The 24046-nt window shown below is 50.0% G+C and overlaps 1 protein-coding gene across 1 annotated transcript in view; it reads right to left on the bottom strand.

The window, feature by feature from the left end:
- LOC139227049 (GAS2-like protein 2A) overlaps window positions 1-20906 on the bottom strand; it is a 49471-nt gene extending 28565 nt beyond the window's left edge. Inside the window, exons 1-2 of the mRNA XM_070858130.1 lie at window positions 20540-20906; window positions 3489-3730 (exon numbers count right to left, since the gene is read on the bottom strand). Coding sequence (XP_070714231.1) covers window positions 3489-3730; window positions 20540-20906 — 609 coding nt within the window. The remainder of the gene's footprint in view (window positions 1-3488; window positions 3731-20539) is intronic.
- Window positions 20907-24046: the final 3140 nt, after the last annotated feature.

Raw genomic sequence — 24046 nt, 5'->3', positions numbered from 1 at the left:
CGGTCGAAGGGTTAAGAGAGGTGGTGGAGAGGTAGAGCTGGGTGTCATCAGCATACGTATGGAAAGATTTCAACAAGAGTCAGCATGTCAATAAGGAGGAAGATGGGAGTGGTGGGGGCAAAGAGGCATTGTTAGGGGACATCGGAGGTGATGGTGCAGGAGTGGCGTGCTTAAATCCTGCAGTGGGACTGAAAGCCACGTCCGTTCACTAGTCCTACCAACTGGGCCTCCGACAAGTGCCATCAGTCATACTCTCGATCTTAAAGACTGACTGGAACCCACTGGCCTTCTTATGCACCCTGGCGATCAAAGATTCAAATGGTGGTTCCAGGGTCCTAAAGCCTGTCTAATGACAGGTTGTATAAATAAATCTGCGCTTTTGCTTATTAAAAAAATGCCACATCTCCAATTTTACTCCTTCTTTGTTCCCACCTCCCCCCCCCCCCTATTCTCTTGACAGTGTTTGATCATACTGAGGTATGGGTTCCACACCTCAAGCCCTCTCTGGGACCAATGGCAAATGTTTCGGGAATCTACAGTACAGAAAGAGGCCATTGCACTCATCATGCTTGTGTGAGTTCTTCACCTGGAGCTATCTATTCCAGTCGCATTTCCCTGCACTTTCCCCAACCCTTTTAAATTCTTCCTTTTCAAATATTTATCCAATTGTCTTTTAAATAATGTTAGAATCTTTGCCTTGATGGTCACTTCTGGTGGCCTGTTTTTCTAACACTTGGTCTGAAAAAGACGTTCCAAATTCCTGCTTCATGGTTCCTCACCTTGTTATTCATTGACCAACCAAGTGAAAACCTGCGCTCACTATTAACCCTCTCGAAACCATTCTCAACCTTTATTAGATCCCCTTAACCTTTTCTGTTCCAATGGAAAAAGCCCTAATGTTTCAGCTTTTTCTTCATTAGGAGAACTCTTTTCTTCAAGAGCGGTTGATAGGATAAATAAAGGAAACTATTTTCTCTGGTGGGGGAATCCAGAACAAGGGGGTACAGTCTTAAAAATTAGAGCTCGGCCTTTTCGAGGTGATGTCAGGAAGCACTTCTTCACACAAAGGGTAGTGGAAATCTGGAACGCTCCCCCACACAAAAAGTTGTTGAGGCTACAGGTCAACTGAAAATGTAAAAACTGAGATTGCTAGGTTTTTGTTATGAAAAGGTATGAGGGAAGGGTAATAGGGAAGGATATCAGGGGAGGGTATTAAGGGTTATGGAGCCAAGGCAGGTAAATGGAGCTAAGATACAGATCAGCCCCGATCTAATTGAACGGTGCGACAAGCTGAGAGCTGAACGGCCTCCTCCTGTTCCTACGTTCACATGTTCCTATATGCCATTACTGTAGCCTCCTTTTCGTGCTATCATCGTAGGAGCCTTTCCGTGGATGCCCAGAACTGCACAAAATACTCCAATTGTGGCCTAATCAATGGCTTGTTCAAATTCAACATTACTTTCTTGCTTTTATATAAAAATACCTCGATGATTAAACCAAAGAATATCATTTGCCTTTTTATGGCCCTTTCTACCTGCACGTTCTCTCTAACTGCTCCCCTAGATCTCTCTGTTGCTACATTCAATGAAGAATCTTACTCCAGGTAGACTCCCTTTCATGGTTCTGCTTTCCTGAATGCAGTGCCTCGCATTTCTCTACATTAAACTGCACTGCCACTTATCTGCCCACTCTGATGGCCTGTCTATATCCATCTGCATTCTTTCTTACTGTTTGCCATGCTCACAGTCTGATATCATCAGTGGACTTCAGTCACTTTCCTCGTGCCTACGTTCAAGTCATTTATAGGAACAGAAAACAGGAGAAGTCCTAGCACAGATCCCTGAGGCACACCATTACCTTCAACGTCCAACTGCCCCCTTCCCCAACCATGTCAAGGCCATTATCGGAGGGATGTCGACCCAATATGTCCTTATAAGCCCTCAGCTTCTAAAAGAGTCTCAAATCTAAATGATCCTAGAGGGGACCATAAATTTCTTCTCTTAAGACTGTAGTCTCATGTTGGGGTACATTTCCACAGGCACCAGCTGGTGTTACGGTACAGTTGCACAAGTACTGGCTCATGCTGGGGTACAGCTCCTCGGGTGCTGGCTCAAGTAACGGAACAGTCCAATGTGCACTGGGTCACGTTGGGGTACATTCCTATCTGTACTGGGCTATGTTGGGGTACGTATGCACCTGCACTGGGCTATGTTGGGGTACAGTGCTACCTGTACTGGGCTATGTTGGGGTACATTCCTACCTGTGCTGGGCTGTGTTGGGATACAGTGCTACCAGTACTGGGCTATGTTGGGGTACGTATGCACCTGCACTGGGCTATGTTGGGGTACAGTGCGACCTGTACTGGGCTATGTTGGGGTACATTCCTACCTGTACTGGGCTTTGTTGGGATACAGTGCTACCTGTACTGGGCTATGTTGGGGTATATTCCTACCTGTACTGAGCCATGTTGGGATACAGTGCTACCTGTACTGGGCTATGTTGGGATACAGTGCTACCTGTACTGGGCTATATTCCTACCTGTACTGGGCTATGTTGGGGTACAGTCCTACCTGTACTGGGCTATGTTGGGTGCAACATTCATTATCAACCCTCCAGTACTTCGCCCAAGCAGCTGGTTTGCACCTGTATCTCTGGACAGTAAGTGATGGTCAGCTATTCTACCAAAGGAAGATCACATGGAAATCTCATCCTATCCCTCAAGCATCCTTGCTCAATGTTGACACGGGTTAATTTCCTGGCAGAGTTCACTCAACAGTATTCAGAAGTCAGAAAGCTGGCTGACTTCCTCTCCTTAGCCCAGGGGAATTGGGCCTAACCAAAGCATCCCCACATGTGCCTGGTCAGCTCGATTAGCACAGCTCAAGGTTGGCACTGGAATCTCCCCAACCTGTTTGGTAGCATACCATGCAGGGCATTTCGCCCTTTTACATCAGGATATAGTCTCTTGCCAATGGAATGGTACCAGGAGTGAGAGACTTCAGTTACATGGAGAGACTGCGATTGTTCTCCTTCGAGCAGAGAAGGTTAAGGGGAGATTTAATAGAGGTGTTCTGATGGAGTGATGAAGGTTTTTGATAGAGTGGCTCAGGAGAAACCGTTTCCACTGCCTGCAGGGTCGGTAATTAGAGGTCACAGATTTAAGATGGCTGCCAAAAGAACTGGGGGCAGATAAGGAGAATGTTTTTTTGAGGCTGCAAGTTGTGATCTGGAATGCACAGGGCGGTGGGAGCAGATTCAATAGTAACTTTCAAAAGGGAATTGGAAATATACTTGAAAAGAAACCATTTGTAGGGCTGGTGGGGAAAGAGCAGGGGGAGTGGGAATGATTGGATAGCTCGTTCAAAGGGCCGGCACAGGCTCGATGGGCCGAATGGCCTCCTCCTGCGCTGCAGGGTTCTATGAAGAGCAGGTGTTGTTGCTCGGTGGTCTTTGTGCAGCAGAGTTTGAGCGCCAGGGACAACACTCACCATTTCATCCAAGTTTTTGAAGTCACACAGCTGCTTCTGGGGTTTGGGCCTTGACGGGATGGCCTCGGGCGGTAAATCCATCTCTTCGCGGATCTCCTCCTCGATCTCTTCCTCCATCTGAATGAGGACCGGGGCCAGCATTCCAAACTTGGAGGCTCTCCTCGCCACCTCCAGCAGGCACAGCACAAAGTTCTTTTCATTTTTCCTCAGGACCAGGTCCTCCGTCTCAAACATCAGCACATCTGTATTGGGAGCAGAACCCCAGAGTCACACCTATCCAGCAAAATAACGTGACAAAACAAAGCCACCAGCAAGGTATCGTGCAAAGAAAGACCTGCATTTCTATAGCGCCTCTCACAACCTCACGACCGCCCAAAGCCCTTTACAGCCAATGAAGTACTTTGTGAAGTGTAGGCACCATTGTAATGTAGGAAACACGGCAGCCAATTTGCGCACAGCAAGCTTCCATAAACAGTAATGAGATAATTGATCAGATAATCTGTTCTAGTGATGTTGATTGAGGGATAAATATTTTCCAGGACACTGGGGATAACTCCCCTGCTCTTCTTCAAAATACGTCCACCTGAGAGGGCAGACGGTGCCTCAGTTTAACATCTCATCTAAAAGACGTCAACTCCGACAGTGCAGCGCTCCCTCAGTAAGACACTGAAGTGTCAGATTTTGTGCTCAGGTTTCTGGAGTGGGACTTGAACCCACATCCTTCTGATTCAGAGGTGAGAGCACAGGTGGTAAACATACTGGACAATCCAGATCTTTTGGAAACTACAAAGGAAGATCAGTACACGTAGTGTTAATCACTCATTGGCCATGCTTTGAGGTGACGTTGCAGCGCCCTCCTGTGTTGGCCTGTAGAACTGCAATCTATGGTGTGACTGGTTTCTTGGATGACTGAACCATGAAAATAAAGGGGGTGAATTCGTTGCCAAGAGAGATTCAAGAAGCTAGGACTCTACATTTTAGAGAAGCATAGACCTAGGAGTGATTCAATCGAGGTTTAGAAGATGATGAAGGGAATAGATTGTGTTTGTGCGGGCTGCAAATCGGGGCTTGGGGAGGAGGCGGGGCATGAGAGAGGCCGGGATTGGCGGACGGGAAGCAAAAGGCTTCCTTGAGGGGTTGGCCTAGAAGGAATGCCATTAAAAACACTTGCTTTCCGGAGCCGTCAGCTCCCGCCTCCATTTCACAGCCGGGCTTCCTGAGCCCCGGAAATCCAGCCGGCAACTATTACATTTAAATCAGGCTCTCAAATGCACTGTGATAATGAAGTGGTTAATGCGTCTCCAAGACAGGACATTCACATGCCCCGCTACCCACCGCCATAAATATGGCAGCTGGTGCATATTTGTCGGGCAGAGGTCACTTTTTTGCGTTTTTTAGGGTTTAACCTCCTCCCCCGTCCCCCCGACCGCCTACTGCCCATCGAGGGGGGGAGGGCTAACATCGAGGTTAAAGAGTCTGTTTGCTTTCCAATTGGTTTGGGACGTGTCGGGCAACCAATGGCGGCAGTGTGGGGTGGCGACAGCAGGTCATGTGACGACACCTCCAGGAATATACCCAGAGTTGGCAACCCTAAGGCAGGGAAGAAAACAAACATAATGGGGGGAGGGGAACGCTAAACTTTAAAGTTTCTCCTTAATTTCCCTCCATCTATTCCCCAAGGCAGAGGATGCTTATAATATGACCCAGCGGCCATGTGCAACCTGTTCCAATAATCCGACTGTGGCCTTGCTCAGGTTTTCTGCTCCAGGTGACTCTGGGCATTCACATAAGGGCTTTCCTGGCTGTGGGCTTCTCACCAAGATACGATTTAGTGCCACACCCACCCCCTCTTGTCCTCCAGCAAAAGAAAGACAAGGGAATGCTGTTCAATGTCAGGATCATATCCCAGCCTGCCCACAGGAATGACTAAAATGGAATTATTTCATGGAACTTCTGGTTCGATACTTTCCCCCTTCCTGTGGGGTAGAATGCGGCCTCAACTCGGCAAATGCCCAGTGTTCAGATTGAAATCAGGAGCTCATTGTGTCGAACTGGGGAACTGGCAGTACAGAGCCAGCCCCCGTCATTCTCTGGTGCAGCATTCCCGAGGGTGGGCCTTCCAGCAAGGCATGAGCTGGTTTATGACAGCGACAAGAAATGAGTACCTCAGGGCCATCTAGTGAAACTAAGAAAGAAAGACTTGGATTTATATAGCACCTTCACAACCTCCAGACGTCTCAAACGCTTTACAGCCAATGAAGTACTTTTGGAGTGCAGTCACTGTTGTAATGTAGGAAACGCAGCAGCCAATTTGCACACAGCAAGCTCCCACAAACAGCAATGTGATAATGACCAGATAATCTGTCTTTTTATTATGTTGTTTGAGGGATAAATATTGGCTAGAACACCGGGTTAACTCCCTTGCTCCTCTTCAAAATAATGCCATGGGATCTTTCATGTCCACTTCAGAGAGCACAGGGTTTAATGTCTCATCTGAAAGACGGCACCTCTGACAGTGCAGCACTCCCTCAGCATTGCACTGGAGTGTCAGCTTAGATTGTTGTGTGCTCAACTCCCTGGAGTGGGAATTGAACCCACAATTTTCTGACTCAGAGGCGAGAGCGCTGCCCACTGAACCACAGCTAATACTACAGGATAGCCATCTAACATTCCAGCCACCATTCTTCGAGCCTGACCCATTATATTGCAACACAACCTCGTCCAGAAGAGCGGAGCCACAGGTGTAGAATGTCCGCGGGGGGGGGGGGCGGGGGCTGAGGGTGGTCTCCTACCGTAACTTTGGTGGAGGATCAGCGGGAACCTCGGAGAATCGGTGCAAGGCCACTGACGGCGGTGTTCCTAGGGTTTCTGCCAATCTTCCAGCCGAAGTTCCAGTGGGACATCTGAGAACGCTGTGTTCTAAAGGAAGACTTGTATTTCTATAGCGCCTTTCACAACCTCCGGCTGTCCCAACGCGCTTTACAGCCAATTAAGTACTTTTGAAGTGTAGTCACTGTTGTAATGTTGGAAATACGGCAGTCAAATTGTGCACTGCAAGGTCCCACAAACAGCAATGAAATAAACGCCCAGTTAATCTGTTTTAGTGAGATTGGTTGAGGGATAAATATTCACCTAGGCACAGGGGAAAACTCCCGCGCTCTCCTTCGAAATGGTGTTCTGCAGGGCGTTTGATTGCTGCTGGTGTCACCGGTGCTTGTTGTGTACAGGTATACGTATCCCAGTAATACGCAACCCCTTTCACTACCATCTAGATTATCGTAATGACTTTATCAGTGAGTATTAATTCCTTTTGTTGAGAGTCCATCTCCATTATCTACTGGTGTGTGGCAAAAAAGCAGTTTTCTAATCTCTGGTATCAAAGAAGCACCGGATACTAAAAGTGCTGTCGGACAAACTAGGTCTTTCAAATGAAACAGAATATTGTAAGCTTTATTAATGAAACTACATTTAAGAATTGTGTTCCCACACTGCAGTGTTTAAGCATATATACTGGTGCAAAAAATCCTTTACTCCCCGCCCCCGCACCCTCTCCCTTTGATCGTCTAGGGACCCCTCCATGGGGCTGATTACAGACTTCAGCACCTCGGCATTGAGCATTGCCTGGTCTGAACAACTACATCAACAATAACATGTAGTTATCATCATAGGCAAGCCCTCGAGATTGAGGAAGACTTGCTTCCACTCTAAAAGTGAGTTCTTAGGTGACTGAACAGTCCAATATGGGAATTACAGTCTCTGTCAAAGGTGGGATAGACAGTGATTGAAGGAAAGGGTGGGTGGGACTGGTTTGCATAGAGCGCCTTTAACGTAGTGAAACGTCCCAAGGCGCTTCACAGGAGTATTATGTGCTAAAAATATGACACCAAGCCGCATAAGTAGAAATTAGCGCAGGTGACCAAAAGCTTGGTCACAGGTAGGTTTTAAGGAGTGTCTTGAAGGAGGAGAGAGAGGTAGAGAGGCGGAGAGGTTTAGCCAGGGAGTTCCAGAGCTTGAGGTCTAGGCAATTGAAGACACGGCCACCATTGGTTGAGTGATTATAATCAGGGATGCTCAAGAGGGCAGAATTAGAGGAGTGCAGACATCTCGGGGGGTTGTGGGGCTGGAGGAGATTACAGAGATAGGGAGGGGCGAGGCCATGGAGGGATTTGAAACAAGGATGAGAATTTTGAAATCGAGGCATTGCTTAACTAGAAGCCAATGTAGGTCAGCGAGCACAGGGGTGATGGGTGAGTGGGACTTGGTGCGAGTTAGGACGCGAGCTGCCGAGTTTTGGATCAGCTCTAGTTTCATAGGGTAGAATGTAGGAGGCCACTTACAGAGATCACTCAATTTTGCTCCACTTTAAATCAACAGAAGGAAAATTGGGGCGGGGAAGAGTCTCACCAACCAGCTGCTCCGCTCCTGATCGTCCTGTTTGTGTTCTGCCCAGATCCCCTCAGTGCCCAGACCCCCCTCAGTGCCCAGACCCCCCCCCCAGCTCAGTGTCCAGGCTCCCCGGCTCAGTGCCCAGGTTCCCCCGCTCAGTGCCCAGGGCCTCCTCAGTGCCCAGGGCCCGCTCAGTGCCCAGGCCCCGCTCAGTGCCCAGACCCCCCCGCTCAGTGCCCAGACCCCCCCGCTCAGTGCCCAGACCCCCCCGCTCAGTGCCCAGGCCCCCCCCCAGTGCCCAGACCCCCCCCGCTCAGTGCCCAGATCCCCCCCCACTCAGCGCCCAGGTCCCGCTCATTGCCCAGACCCCCCCCCCGCTCACTGCCCAGGCCCCCCCGCTCAGTGTCCAGACCCCCGCGCTCAGTGTCCAGACCCCCCCCGCTCAGTGCCCAGACCCCCCCGCTCAGTGCCCAGACCCCCCTGCTCAGTGCCCAGACCCCCCCGCTCAGTGCCCAGACCCCGCTCAGTGTCTAGACCCCCCCGCTCAGTGCCCAGACCCCCCCGCTCATTGCCCAGACTCCCCCGCTCAGTGCCCAGACTCCCCCGCTCAGTGCCCAGACCCCCCCGCTCACTGCCCAGACCCCCCCCGCTCACTGCCCAGACCCCCCCGCTCAGTGCCCAGACCCCCCCCGCTCAGTGCCCAGACCCCCCCGCTCAGTGCCCAGACCCCCCCGCTCAGTGCCCAGACCCCGCTCAGTGCCCAGACCCCCCCCGCTCAGTGCCCAGACCCCCCCCCGCTTAGTGTCCAGACCCCCCCGCTCAGTGTCCAGGCCCCCCCGCTCAGTGCCCAGGCCCCCCCTCCGTGCCCAGACCCCCCCCCCCCGCTCAGTGCCCAGATCCCCCCCCGCTCAGCGCCCAGGCCCCGCTCATTGCCCAGACCCCCCCCCGCTCAGTGCCCAGGCCCCACCGCTCAGTGTCCAGAACCCCCTGCTCAGTGTCCAGACCCCCCCGCTCAGTGCCCAGACCCCTCCGCTCAGTGCCCAGACCCCTCCCCACTCAGTGCCCAGATCCCCCCCGCTCAGTGCCCAGGCCCCCACCCACTCAGTGCCCAGACCCCCCTCAGTGCCCAGACCCCCCCGCTCAGTGCCCAGACCTCCTCAGTGCCCAGACACCCCCCCCGCTCAGTGCTCAGTGCCCAGGCCCCGCTCAGTGCCCAGACCCCCGAGTGCCCAGACCCCCCCGCTCAGTGCCCAGACTCCCCCGCTCAGTGCCCAGACCCCCCTCAGTGCCCAGACCCCCCCGCTCAGTGCCCAGACCCCCCCGCTCAGTGCCCAGACCCCCCCGCTCAGTGCCCAGACCCCCCCGCTCAGTGCCCAGACCCCCCGCTCAGTGCCCAGACCCCGCTCAGTGCCCGGGCCCCGCTCAGTGCCCAGAGCCCCCCGCTCAGTGCCCAGGCCCCGCTCAGTGCCCAGGTGGGAAAGGATGAGATTCCAGTCCATCCCACGTCTTTCTTGCTGTTTGGCTCACCGCTACGCGTGGGAGAGCAAAACTTCAGGGTGACTAAGTCGCTCAGCTTGGCTCTCATTACATGGCTTGGCAGCGATCAGGAAGTGCTGTGTGGAGAGTAACAGAGATGCCCCGGTGATTTTATATTACTTCGGGATCTGAAGGGATCTGAACTTAGGAGCTTTCCAAAGTAGATTTTATTTAATTAATTATTTTCAACAATGCACCTGGAGATATAAGAAACACGTGTCATGAATATTCAATCCACCAGTACTCCTTCTGTAAAGGGACGATGTTAACACAGAGTATACATGTAGTGCCAACATCTGCAACAACTGGCACCCATCCAGCGGATAACCCAACTGTCCCACCACATGGGGCACAGCGGCAGGCTGGTGCCAGGGCAGCAATTAAATAGTCTGATTCTACCTCGGTCTTATTTATTTTATTGGTAACCATACACGAAAAAAAAAGAAACACACCAATGTGTAGTTTGTCTGACAGTATTAATTCACCCCCTCAGACCTGTACCCACCAGTACTGTACCCCAGTGTTATACAGTAACAGACCTGTACCCACCAGTACTGTACCCCAATATTATAGTGACAGACCTGTACCCACCAGTACTGTACCCGTGTTATACTGTGACAGACCTGTACCCACCAGTGCTGTACCCCAGTGTTATACAGTGACAGACCTATACCCACCAGTACTGTACCCCATTATAGTGACAGACCTGCACCCACCAGTACTGTACCCGTGTTATACAGTGACAGACCTATACCCACCAGTACTGTACCCCAATATTATACAGTGACAGACCTGTACCCACCAGTACTGTACCCATGTTATACAGTGACAGACCTATACCCACCAGTACTATACCCCAATAATATACAGTGACAGACCTGTACCCACCAATACTGTACCCGTGTTATACAGTGACAGACCTGTACCCAGCAGTACTGTATCCCAGTGTTATACAGTGACAGACCTATACCCACTAGTACTGTACCCCAATATTATACAGGGACAGACCTGTACCCACCAGTACTGTACCCGTGTTATACAGTGACAGACCTGTACCCACCAGTACTGTACCCCAGTGTTATACAGTTACAGACCTGTCCCCACCAGTACTGTACCCCAGTGTTATACAGTGACAGACCTATACCCACCAGTACTGTACCCCAATATTATACAGTGACAGACCTGTACCCACCAGTACTGTACCCATGTTATACAGTGACAGACCTGTACCCACCTGTACTGTACCCGTGTTATACAGTGACAGACCTATACCCACCAGTACTGTACCCCAATATTATACAGTGACAGACCTATACCCACTAGTACTGTACCCCAATATTATACAGGGACAGACCTGTACCCACCAGTACTGTACCCGTGTTATACAGTGCCAGACCTGTACCCACCAGTACTGTACCCCAGTGTTATACAGTTACAGACCTGTACCATCCAGTGCTGTACCCCAGTGTTGTACAATGACAGACCTGTACCCACCAGTACTGTACCCGTGTTATAAAGTGACAGACCTGTACCCACCAGTACTGTACCCCAGTGTTATACAATGACAGACCTGTCCCCACCAGTACTGTACCCCAGTGTTATACAGTGACAGACCTGTACCCACCTATACAGTGACAGACCTGTCCCCACCAGTACTGTACCCCAGTGTTATACAGTGACAGACCTGTCCCCACTAGTACTGTACCCCATTGTTATAAAGTGACAGACCTGTACCCACCAGTAATGTACTCCAGTGTTATACAGTGAGCAAACTGTACCCACAAGTACTGTATCCCAGTGTTATACAGTGACAGACCTGTCCCCACCAGTAATGTACTCCAGTGTTATACAATGACCAAACTGTACCCACCAGTACTGTACCCCAATATTATACAGTGACAGACCTGTACCCACCAGTACTGTACCCGTGTTATACAGTGACAGACCTGTACCCACCTGTACTGTACCCGTGTTATACAGTGACAGACCTATACCCACCAGTACTGTACCCCAATATTATACAGTGACAGACCTGTACCCACCTGTACTGTACCCGTGTTATACAGTGACAGACCTGTACCCAGCAGTACTGTATCCCAGTGTTATACAGTGACAGACCTATACCCACTAGTACTGTACCCCAATATTATACAGGGACAGACCTGTACCCACCAGTACTGTACCCGTGTTATACAGTGCCAGACCTGTACCCACCAGTACTGTACCCCAGTGTTATACAGTTACAGACCTGTACCATCCAGTGCTGTACCCCAGTGTTGTACAATGACAGACCTGTACCCACCAGTACTGTACCCGTGTTATAAAGTGACAGACCTGTACCCACCAGTACTGTACCCCAGTGTTATACAATGACAGACCTGTCCCCACCAGTACTGTACCCCAGTGTTATACAGTGACAGACCTGTACCCACCAGTACTGTACCCCAGTGTTATACAGTGACAGACCTGTCCCCACCAGTACTGTACCCCAGTGTTATACAGTGACAGACCTGTCCCCATTAGTACTGTACCCCATTGTTATAAAGTGACAGACCTGTACCCACCAGTAATGTACTCCAGTGTTATACAGTGATCAAACTGTACCCACAAGTACTGTATCCCAGTGTTATACAGTGACAGACTTGTCCCCACCAGTAATGTACTCCAGTGTTATACAATGACCAAACTGTACCCACAAGTACTGTACCCTGATGTTAGTAACAGACCTGTCCCCACCAGTACAGTATCCCAGTGTTATATAGTGACAGACCTGTACCCCAAATATTTGCCTAAATAACTAAACATGAATAATTATCCTGCGTTACTGCTCGAGATTCAGTCTCACTGCTCTCTCAGACACTATAAACAGGAAAGTACATAGAGAACTTTCTTACATCTAACAGTTTACTGTTTCAAGTTTTCCCAGATCATAATTAATCTTTTCCTGCCAGCTATCTCTTTCCATGATGGTTTTCCTGTGTGCCCACAGATCATGCATTGGAACGTTGAGGATATTTTGCTGAATGATAATTGAACTGCATCAATTGGTTGAGATTTACCTGTAGCATTAATACAAACGGCCAGGATCTGTGTCCCCATTACTTAAATAGGAACATGGGAATTGTGAGATGAAAGAAGATCAAGTTTCATTTCGGTCACCTTCTACCACCATGGTAGTCACATGATACAGCGATACTGGAGTTGTTGACCAATCACAGCGAACAATCTCTGTCAATCCGTCTACAATAGACCCAGACAAGGGGCGAGAAACCCCCCAATGGGGGAAGAGCTTTGGAAACCACAGGTCCACAATCACCTGTTCCCCCCGAGCACGCTACAGTTACCACACCTCATGTCTCGATTTACTGCATCCCAAAATGTTATTTTCTGAAATAAATCTATCTAATTTGCATTTGAATAAATCAACACTAACTGCTTTCTCTCCAGTGAGCCTGAGCGATTGACCACTCACTCACTGAAATATTGGGCGAGTATTTTAACCCCAAATAACGTGTGGGTTGGGGTTGGGTGAGAGGTTAAACAGTTAAAAATCTGAATTTCCAGTTGTAACAGAGGTGGGACGGGGGGAGGGGGGTGGGCAGGCAGCCAACCTGCTCCCAGGAGGCAGTTTGTCAATTTAAATATTATAATGAGGCTGGTGTGCCTTATAGTGATCCACCATTTCAAATTTAACTCTGGCTGGTCGGGATTTACAGGCCTCGGGGAACCCGCCAGTTAACGGGAGGCGAGGCCTGCTGGATCCAGGAGGTTAGGGCCTTTCCAGTTAGCTGCTGGATTCAGTGTCCCTGCCTTGCCAACGCCCTCACCCCTGCAATCGGAACCCCCCCCCCCCTCCAACTCTTCCGATCTGCTCCCATGAGGCCTCCCCTCACGAGTGCTCTCTTAAAATTGTTGTTCATGCCAATAGCTCAGGTAATAAAGGCACTGGCTAGTATAGCACCGAGCTGTACAGACCAGGATGGTCCCAAGCTGATCTCAGGTTGGGAGGCAGTAGGGGTACTACAATTGGCCTCAGTGCCCCTGAGGCAGTGATTCGGGGGGGGAGGGGGGAGTAATAAACAAACGTCAAGAAGGGTGCTTGCTCTAGATAACTATCCAGTGAGCCCTGCTGGAATGTGCACATATTTGGATGTAGATGAGGACAGAAATTGCTTGTGCTCTGATGTACCCTATTGCCGTTCACCATCCATTCTCACACATGATAAGGGGCCACTGGGGTGGGGTACTAGAGAGGTTCTGACACCAGGGTAACCAGATTTTCCCAATAGAGGAAGGGAGAAAATCGTTATGCAGTCAAGTGAAGCCTGGACCATATCACCCGATCTTTTCCTGCCTCCATCTCACCCCCCCTGCAACTCGTCAGTAAATCACTAGAGTCTGTAAACGAGCCACATTCACAGTAGGAACCATTTCTATCACTGTCTGCCTCTTAATGTCCCCATTTTAAAGTATACAATATCCAGAAGGTCAATCATTGAGCTGAGAGCACATCCAGCACAATGGCGGAGGGGCAGACTGAGTCAGAACACAATTGATGCAGGGATGCAACACCTGCGATCGCTCACTGATCACCCGTTACACGCCCTGACCGATAGTCAACTTCCATCAACTTCAATAGTACTGAATATCAGGCGTGTGGTATAATTGGCAATAAATGCGACTTTGCCCGTTGTACAACCCCGTCCAAGTCCACATTCACCCTAATGTCTTATCCAATCTGATCTTTCCAACTTGTTCCCTGAGCACAATGGCGGGAAATTCCGGCTCCCCGGGTTCATACGGAGTGTGTACAGACCCGGGAAGGCATCACAAAAGTCGTTTTTCAGCGCGCAATGCGCATGCGCTGAAAAACGGCTTTTCCGCTCTGTCAAGCTGGAGCTTAACAGATCCAATGCCGGAGCAAGGACATTTGCAATGGCAAGATTGCGGGATTTGCCCATATCTTGCCCAGCAAATGTCCTCAAAACCCTTGCGCCTGATAAAAGCAGGCGCGCATAGCCTACTTTTACAGGCGTAAGAGTTTTAAAGCATACAAAATATAATTAAATTAAATTTTAAAAACACATTTTTATGTTAAAAACCCTGCCCACTAAGGTAAGTTTATTTTTAACCCTAATTACAAAACTTTTTTAAAAATCGGAAAAATATTTTTTTTTCTAAGGCATTTATTAACTTTAATTTCAATTAATTTTAATTATGTGAAGTGTGTTATTTATTTTTTATTATGGTGTTCAGTGTGTTTCTCATGAATAGCAATGAGAGCTCATAGATACGGAGTTCCCATTGCTATTAATGGGAAAGCTGTGGAATACTGTACCTGATTGGCTGAGCAGTCACACGTGACTGCACCTTCTGCCTGGAGGATGGGAGCGTGCTTTGCAGCACGGGAAGAGAAGGCCTCCCCACCGGAATCCCATGCTCCTCCCGGACCACCAGGTACTTGCGTAGAAATGTTTCAGGTCGGAAGCCTCCGACCGCAATTTCTGGGCCAATATATGTGAGGCGCAGCAGCAACGTGGGATCAATGGCCAGGACATTTATTATAGTGTCAGTCGTGGCTCAGTGGGCAGCATACTCACCCATGAGTCAGAAGGTTGTAGGGTCAAGTTCCACTCCAGGGACTTGAGCACACAAATCTAGGCTGACACTCCCAGTGCAGTGCTGGGGGAGTGCTGCACTGTCAGAGGTACCATCTTTCAGATGAGATGTTAAACTGAGGCCCCGTCTGCTCTCTCAAGTGGATGTGAAAGATCTGTGGCACTATTTCGAAGAAGAGCAGGGGAGTTATCCCCGGTGTCCTGGCCAATATTTAACCCTCCATCAACATCACTAAAACAAATTATCGGTCATTATCACATTGCTGCTTGTGGGAGCTTGCTGAGCGCAAGTTAGCTGCCACGTTTCCCGCATTACAGCAGTGACTACACTTGAAAAAAGTACTTCATTGGCTGTAAAGCGCTTTGAGACACCGGTGGTCGTGAAAGGCGCTATATAAATGCAAGTCTTTCTAAATAAATAAAACAAAAGCAAAATACTACAGATGCTGGACATGACCTTTGATCGAAGCTGGAAGATATAGATGAGCATTGTCCAGTTCTGACGAAGGGTCAGCGACCTGAAACGTTAACTCTGACTCTTTCTCCACAGATGCTGCCTGACCTGCCGAGTGTTTCCAGCATCGGAGGGTTTATTTAGGTTATTGATGAGGTTTCGTTGGTGGCGTTGCGGACATGAATCAGGAGGTGACGAAGACCAGCGATGGGAAGCTCGGTGTGACCATGGATCAAACCTGTCTGGCCTCTAAGGCCATTGAGTTCAGGAGGACATCTCCTTGTTGTGAATCTCAGTTACAGACCTGCCGCCCCACGTGTCGGCGCGGTGATTTATAGCCGGCATCTGTGGGAGACCCGGGACACTGCGAGAAATGATATCGATGTAACAGAGGTTAATTCTCCCCACCACTCTGCTTGATAAATGGAGCCAGGCACCTGTTGGCCAGTTCAATCGGTCATAAACCCCTGCTTGGGGCTTCAACACCGGCTTCCCGCAGTGACAGCAATTCCTCAGCTGCAATGGCATCCGGAATTTCTTCCTCACATGCCAGAAACCTGCAAGTCGAGGACAGTAACCTATCAAGATCACGGCAAACTATCTTTACAGAAACCCCAAGGGGCCCCCACAGTGCAATAACTTGAGCGGAGATCCTTCAGAATGCAAAGAGCCATGTCAATTCCAATCACTATGGGGACAGAGCACTCTGTGTAACGTACAAATACACAGGGCCATTGGGGAACTGGAGTGGGCCATTCGGCCCCTCAAGCCATTCAATTAGGGCATTTGCGGGATTTGCAGCTCAACGCCATTTACTCACCGTTGCTCCATATCCCCTGGTACCTTCATCCAACTAAAACCTCAGTCTTGGAAGGTTCAACTGTCCCAGCATCTGCAGCCTTTGTGGGAAGAGAATTCTAGATTTCCACTACTATTTGTGTGAAAAAGTGATTCCTGATTTTCCTCCTGAATGGCCTGGCTCTCATTTTCAGATTCTGTCCCCTCCTTCTTGATTCCCCCACCGAAGGACATAGTTTCTCTGTATCTACTCTATTGAATCTTTCCAACATTTTAAACCCCTCGATCAGATCACCCCCTCAATCGTTTACACTCAAGAAAATGCAAGCCATGTTTATGCAAAACTGTCCTCATAATAGAAAAAAGAATTGCATTTATATAGCGCCTTTCATGACCACCAGGCGTCTCAAAGCGCTTTACAGCCAATGAAGTACTCTTGGAGTGTAGTCACTGTTGTAATGTAGGAAACGCGGCAGCCAACTTGAGCACAGCAAGCTCCCACAGACAGCATCATCATCATCATAGGCAGTCCCTCGGAATCGAGGAAAACTTGCTTCCACTCTTAAAATGAGTCCTTAAGTGGCTGTACAGTCCAATACAAGAACCACAGTCTCTGTCACAGGTGGGACAGATAGTCGTTGAGGGAAGGGGTGGGTGGGACTGGTTTGCTGCATGCTCTTTCCGCTGCCTGCACTTGATTTCTGCATGCTCTCGGTGACAAGACTCAAGGTGCTCAGCACCCTGCCGGATGCACTTCCTCCACTGAGGGCAGTCTTTGGCCAGGGACTCCCAGGTGTCAGTGGGGATGTTGCACTTTATCAGGGAGGCTTTGAGGGTGTCCTTGTAATGTTTCCTCTGCCCACCTTTGGCTCGTTTGCCATGAAGGAGTTCCGAGTAGAGCGCTTGCTTTGGGAGTCTCGTATCTGGCATGCAAACTATGTGGCCTGTCCAGTAGAGCTGATCAAGTGTGGTCAGTGCTTCAATGCTGGGGATGTTGGCCTGGTCGAGGACGCTAACCTTGGTGACTGGATAATGACTGGATAATTTGTTTTAGTGATGTTGATTGAGGGATAAAAATAAATATAAGCCTCTAAGCTCCAGTATCATTCTGCTGAGTCTGTGGTGCATCCTCTCCAAGGCAACGATATCCTTCCTGAGGTGCGGAGCCCTAAAATGAATACAGTACTCTGGATAGGGTCTGAGCAAGGCTCTATAACTTCCTCCCCTTTATACTCCAGCCCCATTGAGAGAAAGGAAAACATTCCATTAGCCTTTTTGATTGCTTTTTGTATCTGCTCACTAGCTTTAAATGATTTGTGTACATGGACTCCCAAATTTATTTGCTCCTGCGATGACATATGTTGACGTGAGATCCAAGATTGCATTGCATTTGCAAACAGAACAAGGGCTTAGAAAAATCCCCTTTCATAAGGAGTGTGTCACTTTGAAAACAGAATTAGTATTTTTAAAACAGTAACAAAGACTGCTGTCCTTTCAATTGCGACACTGAATTACAGGAAGGGAGTTATCCCCCCCATTATGTACTATGCGGATTGAGTACTCCTTATCAACCACAATAACAACTTGCATTTTCTAGTACCTTTAACGTAGTAAAACATCCCAAGGTCCTTCACAGGTGCGCCCCTCCTTATCTCTGTAACCGCCTCCAGATCTCCGAGATCTCTGCATTCCTCCAATGGCCTCTTGAGCATCCCCAGTTTTCACCTCTATCATCGGTGGCCGTGCCTTCAGCTGTCAAAGCCCTCAGCTCTGGAATTCCCTCCCTAAACCGCTCCACCTCTCTATCTGTCTCTCCTCCTTTAAGACGTTCCTTAAAACTTACTTCTTTGACCAAGCTTTTTGTCTCCTGTCCCAATATTCCCATATGTGGTTCGCAGTCAAATTGTGTTTGATAATTGTTCCTGTGAATCACCAAGGGTTGTTTTACTACATTAAAGACTCTATATAAATGCAAGTTGCTATTGTGGGCTTGACATTATTAACTAACATTAGAACTTATATAACTAGAGCCCATATGTGGATTCAACCACCCTCCATTACTGTGCTGATCTTTATAAGATGTTGTTTCACTTTGTCCCAATCAGATATCCTTGTGTATCCATTCAAGATAATACTGAGAACAGAAGTGCCTCTACTACATACCCTTCTCTGCCACCAGGGGACCATGCAGTTAACAGGTTAAAAGGCTGGGTAAACAAAAGTTACAAAGCACTCACAAACATCAACAGTAGGGAACTAACACAAAAAGAAATGGATATTTGTTGTTTTATTTGCTGGCTACATTTTTCCGTCCGCCCCTGCGTCGTCACCTCTGATGCCCCCCAAGGATCTATCCTTGGCTCCCCCCTATTTCTCATCTCCATGCTGCCCCTTGGCTACATCATTCGAAACACAGCGTCAGTTTCCACATGTACGCTGACGACACCCAGCTCTACCTCACTACCACTTCTCTCGACCCCTCCACGGTCTCTAAATTGTCAGGCTGTTTGTCCGACATCCAGTTCTGAATGAGCAGAAATGAATATTGGGAAGACAGAAGCCATTGTTTTTGGTCCCCATCACAAACTCCGTTCCCTAGCCGCTGACTCCATCCCTCTGCCCAATTTCTATCTGAGGCTGAACCAGACTGTTCGCAACCTTGGTGTTATATTTGACCCTGAAATGAGATTTCAACTATATATCCGCAGCATAACCAAGACTACCTATTTCCACCTCTGTAACATTGCCTGTTTCTGCCCTTGCCTCAGCTCATCCGCTGTTGAAACTCTCATCCATGCCTTTGTTACCTCTAGACTTGACTATATGGCTGGCCTCCCACTTTCTATCCTACGTAAACTAGAGGTGATCCAAAACTCAGCTGCCCGTGTCCTAACTCGCACCAAGTCCCGCTCACCCATCACCCTTGTGCTTGCTGACCTACATTGGCTCCCAGTTAAACAACGACTTGATTTCAAAACTCTCATCCTTATTTTCAAATCCCTCCATGGTCTCGCCCCCCCTATCTCAGTAATCTCCTCCAGCCCCACAACCCCCCCCCCCGAGATCTCTGTGCTCCTCTAATTCTGCCCCCCGAGCATCCCTGATTATAATCGCTCAACCATTGGTGGCCGTGCCTTCTGTTGCCTAGGTCCAAAGCCCGGGAACTCTCTGCCTAAACCTCTACCTCCCTTTCCTCCTTCAAGATATTCCTTAAAACATACCTCTTTGACTAAGCTTTTGATCACCTGCGCTAATTTCTATATATGCAGCTCAGTGTCAAATATTTAGCGCATAATACTCCTGTGAAGCGCCTTGGGACATTTCACTACATTAAAAATGTTATATAAATACAAGTTGTTGTTGTTAGATTCATCCCAGGCCTCCATCAAAAGGTCAGTTACTGTTTTTTTATTTTCTAATTTATGATGTACCCTTGCAGTACTGTATTATGCTCTCTGACTAGCTTAGAGCAGGCTGACACCGGGGGAGTGCCGCACTGTCGGAGGGGCCGTCTTTCGGATAAAACGTTAAACTGAGGCTCCATCTGCCCCCTCAGGTGGATGCAAAAGATCTATGTCGAAGAAGAACAGGGGCAGTTCTCCCTGGTTCCTGGCCAAGATTTATCCCGCAGCCTACATCTAAAAACAGATTATCTGGTCATTATCACATTGCAGTTTGTGGGAGCTTGCTGAGCGTAAATTGGCTGCCGCGTTTCCTACATTACAACAGCGACGACACTTCAAAAAAGTACCTATTGGCTGTAAAGCGCGTTGGGACGTCCTGAGGCCATGAAAGGCTCTATATAAATGAAAGTCTTTCTTTTCTTTTTCATATACTCTAAAAATTAAATACAGAAAGTGCTGGAAGCATTCAGCTGGTCGGGCAGCATCTGTGGAGAGAGGAAGGTCAGGTTAACGTTTCAGGTCGATGAACCTTCATCAGAAGCAGGGGATGTTACAGATAAACAGCTGAAAAGCAGGAACAGAGCCAGGGGAGAAAGGACAATATGAGTTGTGGTGCCTCCCACAGTGAAATAGCCTACCAACACTCCTTGTCTTGACTCACAGCTGAGGAATGGCGACCCGGCACCAAGGGAGCTGGTACCTTGGGCATGGAACTGTACCCCAGCAAGAGAGCAGGGAGAGAATTGGGAAGAAAGTTAGCCACAGACCAGCCTCGACCCCTCCACCAGCCCAGGTCAAAAGCAACAGGTTCAAGTTAGTTCCAATACTAAGTCAACCCGCGTTCCTCCAGCTTACCCTGGATCTCCAGTTCCTTCCGGCACCACTGGATGAAGTTGGAGATGTTGTCGCGGGCCAGGAAGGTGCCAGGCTGGGCGCTGGTGGTGTAGGTGACCCCGGCCTGGGGCAGCTTGAGTTTGGCGAGCAGCTCGGGGTAGTCCCGGGAGAAGTCGCCAGCCACCCTGGTCACATTGTTGGCGTGTTGACAGAGCAGCCAGCCCGTTTCCAGCACCTCCATGAAGCCCTGCAGAGCCACCTCCAGCCCGTACAGCTCCTTCAGCCACTCGGCCAGGTCCTCCTTCATGGCGAACAGGTACTCCTCGCTGGACCTGAAGGGCCGGATGCTGGTGGCGGTGGCCGACTGGATGGGGTGAGTGCTGGCCATGGCCGTGCCCCTGAACCACCATCAGAATCACAGCATACCCGCCCCGAGGACCCTGCCCCGGAGCCCCCCGTGTTCGCAAACTTGCCCAAAGTGTCCCAGGGCTGGTGCACCCTGGCCCGGCTCGGGAGAGGTGTTTCAAGGGGCCGCTCGCACTCCTGGACACGTTGTTTACAGTCACATACTTGTGTTTCCTACTGAACCCTCTCCCTAGCGACGGAAAGGCGTCCTCCTCCTCCCTTAACCCCTGCCTGCCCGGCCTGGTTGCAAATAAAACAGCGCTCCCACTGATAACCCCGGCTTACCCTGTCCCTCTTCCTGGTCTATGGCCAGTCTATCCCCCTCTATGTGGTCAGTCTCTCCCCCCCCCCCCCCTGTATGGTCAGTCTCTCTCTCTCTCTCTCCCTGTAAGGTCAATCTCTGTCTCTCTCTCTCTCCCTCTGTATGGTCAGTCTCTCTCTCTCTCTCCCTCCCTCCCTGTATGGTCAGTCCCTCTCTCTCTCTCTCACTCCCCCTGTATGGTCAGTCTCTCTCTCTCTCTCTCCCTCCCTGTATGGTCAGTCACTCTCTCTCCCTCCCTGTATGGTCAGTCTCTCTCGCGCTCTCCCCCTGTATGTTCAGTCTCTCCACCCCCCCCCCCCCCCCCCCCGTATGGTCAGTATCTCTCTTTTTCCCCCTGTATGGTCAGTCTCTCTCTCTCTTTCCTCCTGTATGGTCAGTCTCTCTCTCTCCCCCTGTATGGTCAGTCTCTCTCTCCCCCCCTGTATGGTCAGTCTTTTTTTCTCTCTCCCTGTATGGTCAGTCTCTCTTGCTCTCTGTATGGTCAGTCTCTCTCTCTCCCTCTGTATGGTCAGTCTCTCTCTCCCCCCCCCCCCCCCCGTATGGTCAGCCTCCTCTCTCTCTCCCCCTGTATGGTCAGTCTCTCTCTGTCTCTCTCTCTCTCTCTCTCTCTCCCGTGTGTATGGTCAGTCTCTCTCTCTATCTCTCTCTCTCCCCTGTATGGTCAGTCTCATCTCTCTCTCCCCCTGTATGGTCAGTCTCTCTTTCTCTCTCTCTCTCTTTCTCTCCCCCTGTATTGTCAGTCTCTCTCTCTCTCTCTCCCCCTGTATGGTCAGTCTCTCTCTCTCTCCCCCTGTATGGTCAGTCACGCTCTCTTTTCCCCCTGTATGGTCAGTCTCTCTCTCTCCCCCTTTATGGTCAGTCTCTCTCTCTCTCTCTCCCCCTGTTTGGTCAGTCTCTCTCTCTCTCCCCTTTATGGTCAGTCTCTCTCTCTCTTTCCTCCTGTATGGTCAGTCTCTCTCTCTCCCCCTGTATAGTCAGTCTCTCTCTCCCCCCCTGTATGGTCAGTCTTTTTTTCTCTCTCCCTGTATGGTCAGTCTCTCTTGCTCTCTGTATGGTCAGTCTCTCTCTCTCCCTCTGTATGGTCAGTCTCTCTCTCTCCCCCCCCCCCTGTATGGTCAGCCTCCTCTCTCTCTCCCCCTGTATGGTCAGTCTCTGTCTCTCTCTCTCTCTCTCTCTCTCTCCCTCCTGTATGGTCAGTCTCTCTCTCTATCTCCCTCTCTCCCCTGTATGATCAGTCTCATCTCTCTCTCCCCCTGTATGGTCAGTCTCTCTTTCTCTCTCTCTCTCTTTCTCTCCCCCTGTATGGTCAGTCTCTCTCTCTCTCTCTCCCCCTGTATGGTCAGTCTCGCTCTCTCACCCCCTGTATGGTCAGTCTCTCTCTCTCCCCCTTTATGGTCAGTCTCTCTCTCTCTCTCTCCCCCTGTATGGTCAGTCTCTCGCTCTCCCCCTGTATAGTCAGTCTCTCTCTCTCCCTGTATGGCCAGTCTTTCTCCTGCTATATGGTCAGTCTCTTCCACTCCCTCTGTATGGTCAGTCTTTCTCTCTCCTCCTGTATGGTCAGTCTCTCTCTCTCTCTCCCTGTATGGTCAGTCTCTCCCACTCCCTCTGTATGGTCAGTCTCTCACTCTCTCCCCCTGTATGGTCAGTCTCTCTCTCTCTCTCCCTGTATGGTCAGTCTCTCTCTCTCTCCCCCTGTATGGTCAGTCTCTCTCTCTCTCTCTCCCCCTGTTTGGTCAGTCTCTCTCTCTCTCCCCTTTATGGTCAGTCTCTCTCTCTCCCCCTTTATGGTCAGTCTCTCTCTCTCTCTCTCCCCCTGTTTGGTCAGTCTCTCTCTCTCTCCCCTTTATGGTCAGTCTCTCTCTCTCTCCCCCTGTATGGTCAGTCTCTCCCTTGTATGGTTAGTCTCTCTCTCTCCCCCTTTATGGTCAGTCTCTCTCTCCTGCTGTATGGTCAGTCTCTCTCTCTCCCCCTGCATGGTCAGTCTCTCTCTCTCCCCCTGTATGGTCAATCTCTCTCTCTCTCCCTGTATGGCCAGTCTCTCTCTCTCTTCCCCCGGTATGGTCAGTCTCTCTCTCTCTCCCTGTATGGTCAGTATCTCTCTCTCTCCCTCTATGGCCAGTCTCTCTCTCTCCCCCTGTATGGTCAGTCTCTCTCTCTCACCCCCTGTATGGTCAATCTCTCTCTCTCTCTCACCCCCCACCCCCACCCTGTATAGTCAGCCTCTCTCTCTCTCCTCCCTGTATGGTCAGTCTCTCTCTCTCTCTCCCTGTATAGTCAGTCTCTATTGCTCCCCTGTATGGTCAGTCGCTCTCTCTCTCTCTCTCTCTCTCTCTCACACACACCCTGTATGGTCAGTCCCTCTCCCTGTATGATCAGTCCGTCTCTCCCTGCCTGTGTTGCCAGTCTCTCTCTCTCTCCCCCTGTATGGTCAATCTCTCTCTCCCCCTGTATGCTCAGTCTCTCTCTCCCCCTTTATGGTCGGTCTCTCTCTCTCCCTCTGTATCGTCAGTCTCTCTCTCCTCCGCCCCTGTATGGTCTCTCTCTCTCTCTCTCCCTGTATGGTCAGTCTCTCTCTCTCCCCCTGTATGGTCAGTCTCTCTCTCTCCCCCCTGTATGGTCAGTCTCTCTCTCTCCCCCTGTATGGTCAGTCTCTCTCTCTCCCTGTATGGCCAGTCTCTCTCCCGCTGTATGGTCAGTCTCTCCCACTCCCTCTGTATGGTCAGTCTCTCTCTCTCCTCCTGTATGGTCAGTCTCTCTCTCTCTCTCTTTCCCTGTATGGTCAGTCTCTCCCACTCCCTCTG

Source organism: Pristiophorus japonicus, chromosome 16, assembly GCF_044704955.1.
Source record: "Pristiophorus japonicus isolate sPriJap1 chromosome 16, sPriJap1.hap1, whole genome shotgun sequence".
In the NCBI taxonomy this organism is placed as follows: domain Eukaryota; kingdom Metazoa; phylum Chordata; class Chondrichthyes; family Pristiophoridae; genus Pristiophorus; species Pristiophorus japonicus.
This window is presented reverse-complemented; position numbering and strand designations above follow the sequence as displayed.